The sequence below is a fragment of the Pteropus medius genome, unplaced genomic scaffold, assembly GCF_902729225.1.
Source record: "Pteropus medius unplaced genomic scaffold, Ma_sr-lr_union100, whole genome shotgun sequence".
Lineage (NCBI taxonomy): Eukaryota > Metazoa > Chordata > Mammalia > Chiroptera > Pteropodidae > Pteropus > Pteropus medius.
The window spans coordinates 268,806-279,233 of NW_024344240.1; the positions used below are offsets into that span (position 1 = coordinate 268,806).

General features: G+C 52.2%; 1 protein-coding gene across 2 annotated transcripts in view; it reads left to right on the plus strand.

Moving 5' to 3' along the window:
- SLC2A1 (solute carrier family 2 member 1) overlaps window positions 1-9,008 on the plus strand; it is a 29,076-nt gene extending 20,068 nt beyond the window's left edge. For both annotated transcript variants that reach the window (XM_039868804.1, XM_039868805.1), the window contains 8 exons: window positions 3,552-3,712; window positions 3,870-4,110; window positions 4,775-4,937; window positions 5,032-5,219; window positions 5,472-5,576; window positions 6,047-6,148; window positions 7,326-7,529; window positions 7,919-9,008. In XM_039868804.1, coding sequence (XP_039724738.1) covers window positions 3,552-3,712; window positions 3,870-4,110; window positions 4,775-4,937; window positions 5,032-5,219; window positions 5,472-5,576; window positions 6,047-6,148; window positions 7,326-7,529; window positions 7,919-8,119 — 1,365 coding nt within the window. In that variant the 3' untranslated portion in view covers window positions 8,120-9,008. The remainder of the gene's footprint in view (window positions 1-3,551; window positions 3,713-3,869; window positions 4,111-4,774; window positions 4,938-5,031; window positions 5,220-5,471; window positions 5,577-6,046; window positions 6,149-7,325; window positions 7,530-7,918) is intronic.
- Window positions 9,009-10,428: the final 1,420 nt, after the last annotated feature.

Below are 10,428 nucleotides of genomic sequence, written 5' to 3' on the forward strand. Positions count from 1 at the left end.
AGCCTATGCATTTGATGAGCAGGGCTCTGACTGCCATGTTGAGGAGTAATTAATTGTGGGAAGTGGAATCTGGCTTCAGGGGATGGGAAAAGCGAGGATGGGAACAGAATTCAGGTGAGATCCAGGGCAAGTGCTCCATGGACGAAGAGTAGGACAAATCAGGAGGCAGAAACAATCGGACCTGGTGACTGATTAGATTGAGGGTGTGGCAGAATCAAGGGTGTCTCCCAGGCTTGTGAGGAGCATGTGAGGTAGGAGTGTTCAGAAGAGGCAGTGTGCCCGACCTCACCCCTCAAATGTGAGCCAGGCCGAGGAGGTTGCCAGTAACCTCGTTGTGGAGATTGAGTCTGTGAGATTCTGTTAGAGGAGTAGTAAGTAGGCTCTTTTTCCCTTAGGGGCATCCAGCCACTGCTAGGGTGGATGCTAAGGGTACCCTGTAACTGGTTGGAAGTGGTGATCCCAGAACCTCTCACTGTGTGGAGTTTTTCTGATTCTCCAGGGATACCCCTGCCTTTCCTGAGCCAAAGGTCAACTTTGAGCCCCACATGCAGCATGGACCCCCAGGGGCAAGGGGACACAGGAGAGGGAATGGAAAATTGGGCATAGCTTCTTCCCAGAAATCTCAAGCATCAGATCAAAAGGCAGGAATCCACAGCACAGCGTCAGCTCGGCCAAGAAGTGCTGCTGGGTGGAGAGGGTGATTAGTAGAGAAGATGAGCCTTGGGCCAAGGTAAAGGGAATTGGCTGCTCACCCTTTCTCAACCCCATACAGTGGTCTGAGTAGCAGAGGGGCTCATGAGCCATAGAGGAGCCAGCCCTGGACAAGGTTTGGTCTCTCTGATTTGTTACCACAAGCAGGAGACTTAACTGGGGGGCTCTGGTAACACCTCACTTACACATGGTCCTCACAGTCTCTAGCCAGTCCCAAGAAGAGGTTTAAAGACCTGAACTGCCAAAACCGAAACCTCAGCCTACATCCTTAAGCTCATTTAGGTAGTAAGCCCTTTACTCAGCAGTTACCTATTGACTCTTTCTTTGCACACACTTCAAACAAGTTCTATTAGCTGACTTCTTGGCAAAAAAAAAAAAAAAAAAAGATATATAGTGTTCTATGGACAAGCATCTGAACCACAGGAAGACTATGAGAACTGCAGAATGCAAAAATTAAAAGCCATCTTGGCAAACACTTCTCCTTGACCCTCTAGAGAGCCTCATGGACATCGCAGTGCCCTGGAGCCCTGCTTATAGGTCCGGTTGCTAAGGGCAGCAAAGTGAGAGTGACAGGAGGGGGCCTCAAAAGGGTGAGCGGCATTTATCTGGACAGTTCCGTTATCCAGGACAGCTTGTTCTCCTCAGACCCTGATAAATGGAGCATCACTATCCCCAAGCAGTCCTCCCCTGGGAATGGTTTTGTCCCTTGAAGAGCACAATGTGTGTTGTGTTGTGTTGTGTTGTTGAAAGCTACCTTCTCTCTGCCCCCAGCAGAAGCAGGGGTTTCCAGAAGGAGAGCCTAAGGCCCTTTCTTCATTAACTCTACCCTTCACTCACCAGGTGTCCCTGGCACCAGCTCTGGGACAGGCCCTGATATGAATCCACTGAGGTCCCTGTCCACAGGGAGGAAAGAATCCTGGGATCCTTTGAGCTGGATCTCAAAAGGTTTCAGCATGGTAAAGCAGGGTGGGCCCTCCAGGCAGAGTAACCATGGAGGCTGGGGAAACGGTCTGGAGGGCGAAGATAGAGATGTTGGTAGGTAGGCGGGAGGTTGGACTGCTATCTGGCAGGAGCCTTGATTTTGAATTATGGGATATAGGCTTGGTTCGACTTTGTCAGTGGTCTGCACTGCTTTTGGGTCAGTATGGGAATGTGGTAGGGTCCCTGGGCTCAGTGATGGTGCCAGGTACCATGTAAGCACCATAAAGATGTTTCAATAATTCCCCACAGCACTGCAAAGTAGATATTCCTAATATTATCATTTGAGATGAGATCATTTGCCCTGGATCACACTGGAGAAAAGTGGTAGTGCTGGGATCTGAACTTGGTTATGTTCAGGTTCCTAACCCCCCCTGCATTCTCTGGCTTCCCTAGGACAAACAAGTAGGTCATTAGGGCCGCCTCTCCTCTCCGCCCTCCTCCCCATGTCCACCTATCCTAACCTCCTAGAGCCCAGCCTCTGTCAGGTGTCTCCAGACCTAAGACAGATCATGGCAGCAGGGCAGGAAAAAGACAGTGGGCAAGGACCCACTGTAACTGTGGAGCCCGGCCCAGCATACTAAATGGGCATACCTGGGCCTAAGTTTCCCCTTTGGCAGTTGTGGCTATCCACACCTCCTTGTGCTAGAAGGAAGGCGCTTGGGAGGGTTAGGGAGAGCCAAGAGTGGTCCCGATGAAGGTTGTATAAGCAATGCATGCTGTTGTGTATACATGAACTTGCAGCATGATTATGGGGGAGGAGTGCTGGGATGGGTTGGGTTCCCATAGAATTGAGCTTGAGCTATAAGTGGGGAGGGGGAGGGAGGGGCACACAGGTTTGTGATTGGCTGAAGCCAGGAATGTTCAGATGATGTGAGCATGTGTGTGTAATGGTGTGTGTGCACAAGAAGCTCTTTCTGGGTACATTGGGCCTGTGCCCAGCTGCACACGTGGCTGGGTGGATCTGGCCAGTCTCGTGGCACTAGTATGTGTCTGCGTTGCCTGAGAGTAGAGTGAGTGTGCTCAGGCAGAACCTGTACTGCCCGCCTGTCACATTCCTGGGATCCGGCCAGGCCCTCCCCTGGGTAGGGGCAGGGCTGCTGGGCAGGCTTGTGCTAGGACAGGTGGCTCCAGTTCCTAGAACTGCTTCCTCATCCTAGCCTTCCCTGTACCTTCCAGCTGGGCACCTGGGAGAGGGGAAGAGGTCACAGATCCTTCAAGGTGGAACTTTCAGCCGAGCCACGAGGAGCTGGGCCTGGGGGACAGAGAGTGGCAGTATGAGTCTCATGAGCATGGCTTGTGTGCAAGTTGGTCACACTAGGCCCTGAGTACAGATTCAGTAAGCCTGCCCTGCCCTTCCTCTGAGGGCCACCGGAATGGCAAAACCTGTCTGTCCAGCTGTATTTCCTTCCCAGCAGGGGGATTGGGGAGCGGGCTTGGGTGGCAGGAGCTGGGGCCTTAGGCCCCCTGAGAAAAGGGGCAAGTGGGAAGGAGCACTTTCTCTCTGAACCTCTCTGCTCTATGCCTGAACTTCCACCACTGGCCATTTGCCATTGTCCCCAGCAAGTCCTGTTGAGCATGCAAAACCACAGAGCACTGGAAACCATACCTAGGGGAAGTATGAGAGCTGGAGATGGAGCCCAGCCCTTGTTTCTCACCTGGGAAAACTAGCCCTGCAAAAGGGGAGGGACTTGGCTTAAGAACATGCAGTGAATTTGGAGCCGGGCCAGGGGCTGGTCCCTCTGCAGCACGCTGTGGTAAAAGGGCCCTCTTTGAGGGGCGAGTACCAGGGAAAAAGAACAACTGGGTCCTGGCCTTGCCCACCAGGGCAAGGGAGAAACAGGCTGTTTCTCCCCCTTCAGGTGATTGAGGAGTTCTACAACCAGACATGGATCCACCGCTATGCAGAGAGCATCTCACCCACTACGCTCACCACACTCTGGTCCCTCTCCGTGGCCATCTTCTCTGTGGGGGGCATGATTGGCTCCTTCTCGGTGGGCCTTTTTGTTAACCGCTTTGGCCGGTGAGCAGATGGGTCCTAGCCCTGCCCAAGGAGTCCCAGAAGGGTGTGGAGGGTGGGGGAGGATTCCCTGCCTGTTCGAGGCTATTCCCTATGACCCAGTCCCTGGGGAGTCCGGGAGGGATCAAGGGACCCCCCTGACCTGTGACCCCACCCCCAGGCGGAACTCGATGCTGATGATAAACCTGCTGGCCTTCATGTCTGCTGTGCTCATGGGCTTCTCGAAACTGGGCAAGTCCTTTGAGATGCTGATCCTGGGCCGCTTCATCATCGGTGTGTACTGCGGCCTGACCACAGGCTTCGTGCCCATGTATGTCGGGGAGGTGTCCCCGACAGCCCTTAGAGGGGCGCTGGGCACCCTGCACCAGCTGGGCATCGTCATCGGCATCCTCATTGCCCAGGTGAGTGGGGCAGGGGCTGCTCACCCATCACGGCTCCCACCGACAGCTTCAGGGGCTCTTGCGGGTGTGTCCAGACAGCACCTGATTAGACCTTTCACCCAGCCTTCCACAGCCTTGCAGAGAAGGGTAGCTTTATGGGACACAGCCGAGCACAGGTTCCAGAGAACACTCCACCACTCACAGTTCCCACATGGGCCTCCCTGATGAGAGAGCAAGTCCAGATGACTTGACTGTTCTCATCCCAACCAATTAGACTTTCTCACCTGGGGATCCAACTGCAGGGGAGCCCACTGGTTGCTCACCATGCCAGGCTCTCTCATGCCTCCAGGCCTTTGTGCCTTTACTTACACTACCCTCTCTCCAGGAAGCTTTCCCTTTCTCATCCCTAAAAGCATCCTATGGAAGAGTAGCAGCCCCCATACTCTGTCATTTGTCCTGTCTTCCCACTAATGCCAGGAGGTAGGACCTACTTTCTCCATATGACAAATGAGGGGTCTGAGGTTCAGAGAAGTTAAGCCTCAAGTTAGGGGCAGAGCCTCAGAACTGGAGCCCTTTCTCTAAAGCAGCAGCGGACACGAAGTTGGCAAAGGCCACCGAGCAAAGTGGGGCTGGGAGTGGTTGCCAGGGTGTTCACAGCTGCTTCCTCTGTCCCTGCTTCCCCCAGGTGTTTGGCCTGGACTCTCTCATGGGCAACAAGGAGCTGTGGCCCCTGCTGCTGAGCATCATCTTCATCCCGGCCATGCTGCAGTGCATCCTGCTGCCCTTCTGCCCTGAGAGCCCCCGCTTCCTGCTCATCAACCGCAACGAGGAGAACCGGGCCAAGAGTGGTACGGGCAGGGCCCTGCCCTCCTCCCCACCCTCTATCCCTGGACTTCTTCCCACTCTGAGCTACCCCCACCTTCTCTCTTGTTCCCCTCGCAGTGCTGAAGAAGCTGAGAGGGACGGCGGATGTGACCCGAGACCTTCAGGAGATGAAGGAGGAGAGTCGTCAGATGATGCGGGAGAAGAAAGTCACCATCCTGGAGCTGTTCCGCTCGCCCGCCTACCGCCAGCCCATCCTCATCGCTGTGGTGTTGCAGCTGTCCCAGCAGCTGTCGGGCATCAATGCTGTGAGTGCCCCTCACCCACACTTCCTGTGCCTCCAGCCAAACCCTATAGTCAAGTGCGTGCTGTGAACAGAGCCTGAACTTAAGACAACAAACAAGCCCCTGACAAAAGAGCAGCTTTCATTTATAACTAAACCCATAAGGGCCCTGGTGTAGTGTCTCCTTCATTCTTTACTCAGTCTCCCCTACCCACCAGGACAGGCAGGGGAAGGGCCACAGTGCCAGTCAGGCCTCAACGATTTCTCTGTCCTGTAGGTTTTCTATTATTCCACAAGCATCTTTGAGAAGGCGGGGGTGCAACAGCCTGTGTATGCCACCATCGGTTCCGGGATCGTCAACACAGCCTTCACGGTCGTATCGGTGAGTCTCTGTGTCCTTGCCCGCCACCAGTCAGCAGCCAGGGTCCAGCTCAGGGCCTCAAGGCCTCATGACTGAATGGCAGCATTTACCAGGAGCCAGGCATGTGTCATGTGCTCCCTGAGTGCTATCTCATTTCATTCTCAACAACGTGTCAAGTTCATTATTCATATCAAACAGCTGATGACACTGATGCTCAGGGAAGTGTGATGGCTCGCCCAAGGTCACAGCCAGGATGCTCAGCTGTCTGGCTCTCTGAGGCCAGCTCTTCCCCACTGTAAGGCTGTAGGGCTGTAAGGCCAGCTCTCTTTCCCTCACTCCCTACGTGGCCCCAGAAAGGAGGTGGTGCTATCTTCCCCCTTGGTCTCTGCAGTACCAGGTGGTTTTCCCAGCTCTTGGGTCTAGCCTCTGGGTGGTGGTGATGGTGTGGGGGTTCAAGGTGAGGGTGGCACTCACATTTTCTCTGCTCACAGCTCTTTGTGGTGGAACGAGCTGGCCGGCGGACCCTGCACCTCATTGGCCTGGCTGGCATGGGAGGCTGTGCCGTGCTCATGACCATTGCGCTGGCACTGCTGGTAAGTTGCCACACTCTGGGGGCGAGGTGGCAAGAGTGGGTACAAAGCTCACATGAGCTTCAGATCCCAAAGTGTCTGTCACAGCCCCAGCCTGGCCAGCAGCAACCAGAGGCCAGGGTACCACTCTCCCTAGTTGTACACACCCCCCATCCCAGGCTTGGGCCTGACTTTTGGCTCCTTAGATTGTCTCCTTCCGCCCACTCATATCCTGTCTTGAACGAGCTCCTCCCTGCTTGGCATTTTCTCATTGTAGCACCTCCGGCCCCAGACCCCAAGTTTCCTCTCCCCAGGAGTTGCTTTGCCCAATTTTAACCTTATCAAAGTCTTCATCTGTAGCTTCAGTTCTTCTTCAGAACATCCCTAGAGAGCATTGCCCTCTTCACCACAGAGGCGTAGAAACATGCCTCATCTTACTCCTCACAACTTGAACGCGTAGTTCCGTCAGTAGTCCTATTTCACAGGTGAGGAAACTAGTCCCAGTGAGGTTAGTAATGCAGCTGATAAAGTTTGAAACCAGGCATCATCTTCAGGTCTCCTGGCCCCACGGGCATGACAGTAACTTCTGTGATAACCTTGTGCCAGGCACTTTCACATGCACGAGCACTCATTTGTCTGTGCAAGGAAAGCACCAGAACCCTCCTTTTACAGCTGAGCCAAGAATTAGAAAGTCCCGTAATTGCTGAGAGGTCCGGCACGCAGCACGTGATGAGCAGCGGCTCAGGGATCTGAGCCATAGCCCATAACTTTTCTACTGTGGCCTCCTCAAGGGGAATGATTATATATAAAACCACACACCTGGGGCTTACCCTGTGCTAACCCTGAGTTGGGCGCCTTACAAGACTTCTAACACCCACCCCCAGAAATTTTCTTCCACAGGCAGACTGGTCCATAGCAAGAGCCAGGGGCCCACAGGGACCTCTTCTTAGCACCTCCCACATGTACACCACATGACCATTCCTAGAGGGTAGACTGCAGATCACAACCACCATGCAGGACATAAGGAAACCGAGACCCAAGGCAGGGTATCTAAGCCACATGGCAAATCCAAGATCAGCCCAGGCCTCCTGCCATCCAGCCCAGAGCTCGTAGCTCTGCTGTGGACTGCCTCTGCAGTTTTTCTCTGAGGCTCCATCACAGCCCAGTCTAACTTTTCTCCCCTCTCTTTTGTCCTCAACAGGATCAGCTGCCCCAGATGTCCTATCTGAGCATCGTAGCCATCTTTGGCTTTGTGGCCTTCTTTGAAGTGGGTCCTGGCCCCATCCCGTGGTTTATTGTGGCTGAACTCTTTAGCCAAGGTCCTCGCCCTGCTGCCATTGCTGTTGCTGGCTTCTCCAACTGGACCTCAAATTTCATTGTGGGCATGTGCTTCCAGTATGTGGAGGTAAGACCCCACATTATTTTCACATGCACCATTTCTTGCCTGAGAAGTGCTCTCCCAGCTGTTCCTAGTAGAATCATGCTGAGGAGGAATAAGACTCAGAAGCCCAGGTTAAACAGCTAGGAACCTTGACCTTAACCCCAGGGTTCTTTACTTGGCTCAGAGTAAATTCAAATTGTCTTCATTCTGCTTTGCAGTGGAAACCTGTTACCTGGATAATATTACAAGCCAGGTGCAGGTAGACTCTCATTTAATCATCCTAGCACTCCTGGGTTGTAGGTGGGTGTCCCCTTTTTCAGATCAGAAGCTTAGGAGTAAAGTGACTTATCTAAGATCCTGAAGCCAGAATATAGGGTCAGGACTCCAACCAAGTGGGTCTGTGTGTCTTTCAGCAACTGTGTGGTCCCTATGTCTTCATCATCTTCACCGTGCTCCTGGTTCTATTCTTCATCTTCACCTACTTCAAAGTTCCCGAGACCAAAGGCCGGACCTTCGATGAGATTGCTTCCGGTTTCCGGCAGGGGGGAGCCAGCCAAAGTGACAAGACACCTGAGGAGCTGTTCCACCCCCTGGGGGCTGATTCTCAAGTGTGAGGCACCCCACATCACCAGCCCGGCTTGTTCCCAGCAGCCCCAAGGATCTCGGAGTATAGGCAGCTGGACAAGGCTTCCAAATTGACAGATTTCAGTGGAGCCGGGCCTGGGGCTCCTTTCTTCAGCCAGCAATGATGTCCAGAAAAATATTCAGGACTTTAACAGCTCCAGGATTTTAACAAAAGCAAGACTGTTGCTCAGATCTATTCGGACAAGCAACAGATTTTATAATTTTTTTTATTACTGATTTTGTTATTATTTTTGTATCAGCCAGAATCTCCTATATCCACACTCCAGGCTTCACCCTGAATGGCTCAGTGCCTGAGGGTGGGGACCAAATCCTGCCTAGACACACTTGCCTTCTTTGCCAAGCTAATCTGTAGGGCTGGACCTATGAGCAAAGACACACTAATCGAACTACAAACTACGAGGCTTCTACCCCTAGAGGGGATGTGGCCACTCATTTCTGCAGGCCTGGATCTCCCCACCATAGGAGTCAGGCTCCATTAGGATTCGCCCATTCCCATCTCTTCCTACCCAACCACTCAAATTAACCTTTCCTTGCCTGAGACCCGTTGGGAGCACTGGAGTGCAGGGAGGAGAGAGGAAGGGTCAGAATGGGCTGCCAGGTTCTAGTCTCCTTTGCACTGAGGGCCAGATGATCACCATGAGTGGAGGGCCGTGGGAGGCTGAAAACTTACTACGCAAGAACACATGGACACTCCTGCCCTGCTGTGTATAGATGGAAGATATTTATATATTTTTTTGGTTGTCAATATTAAATACAGACACTAAGTTATAGTATATCTGGACAAACCAACTTGTAAATATACCACCTTACTCCCTCTGTAAGTTACCTAAACAGATATAAATGGCTGGTTTTTAGAAACATGGTCTTGAAACACTTGTGGGTTAAGGGTAGGGAGATTTGGATGGAGTATAAGAGAAGCAAGCAGTCACAACTGCTATAGTGGCTTTAGACTTTTTGTCTGTCAAGTCCCTTCCAAGCATTTCTGATCAACATCCTCTATTGCTCAAGAATCTGTATGATCCCTGTTACCCAGAGAAAATCTGAATATCTTGGCATTCAAGGCATTCTCATTTTCTGTCACATATGATATAGCTGGCACTCAAAAAATGATAGCTATGTGCTAACCTTGATGCTCAAGCCTTGGTATGTATTATCTTGAATGTGAGGTAGGTACTATATCTTCATTTGACAGGCTCAAAGAGGTTAGTGCCTGAAGCATCAAGGCAAATATGCTAAAACCATGCTTTTAGTAATTATACTACACAACTCCTACTCCATTACCCCCACTCCACACAAACAAAATGAACCACTTTTACTGCATGGGTCCAGTGAGCTCTCAAGCTGCCTTCTCCCATTAATTTCATTTGGAAATACCTCCTCTGGTTCCAACTTATATATCCTTTCTAAAGACTTTCAACTTTTGACATCCCTTTCTCATCCCTGAATTTCAAGAGCACTTCCTCTGGCCCTTTCCTGTGGCACTATACCCTTCCACCCTTTATCACAAATCCATATTTCTCCAGCTAGTCTCGATTTAATGAGAAGTCTATTTGGTTCATCTGGGTCTTCGGCACTAAATGCAGGGCTTGGCATACAGCAGGCACTCAAATATTTGATGAAATAAAGCACCCGGGATATTCCTAAAGGCGCAGCTGGCAAGTTGCCTGTTGTAGCCTTCAAAACTGCACACAGACAAAACAAATCTTGGCATGAAAAGGGGTTTAAGGAGAGGGTGAAAAAAGAAAACGGGTACCTAGTGATTGGAAGTGCCTATGTGCTGTGTGCAGTATTAGGTAAAAAGAACCTGAAGAATTAGCCATCCCCATCTTGCAACAGAGGTGTGAGGTTCAGAGAAGGGTTATGCCTTGCCTAAACCTGGGGGGAGGGCAGTTAAACTGATAAAGGACTTGGGCCAGAAGAGAGGTTAAGTAAGATGGAGGAGGCCTTATCACGTGCCCCCAAACGCTGTTGAGAGGAGTCTGTTTCACATGGGTGGGGGGGGGGACGGTGACTGCAAAGGGGACAGTCAGGGATCCAGGCCGCCTGGGTTGCAGTCGGGGCTCTTAAAATCCTATGGTGGCATTCTGGCGGCTGTTACCAAAGGACAGAAAGCAAACAGACATGGAATGGGACGGTGCGCTAGAGGACAGAGCTAAAGGATGCAAAGCAGATGGGGCTGAGCCGGTGCCGCTCAGTGGCACCCACGCGCCCGAGGCCCCAAAGCGGGGCAAAGCCCGGCAACGCCCCAGCCTCGCCCCGCCCCGCCCCGAGTGAGTTC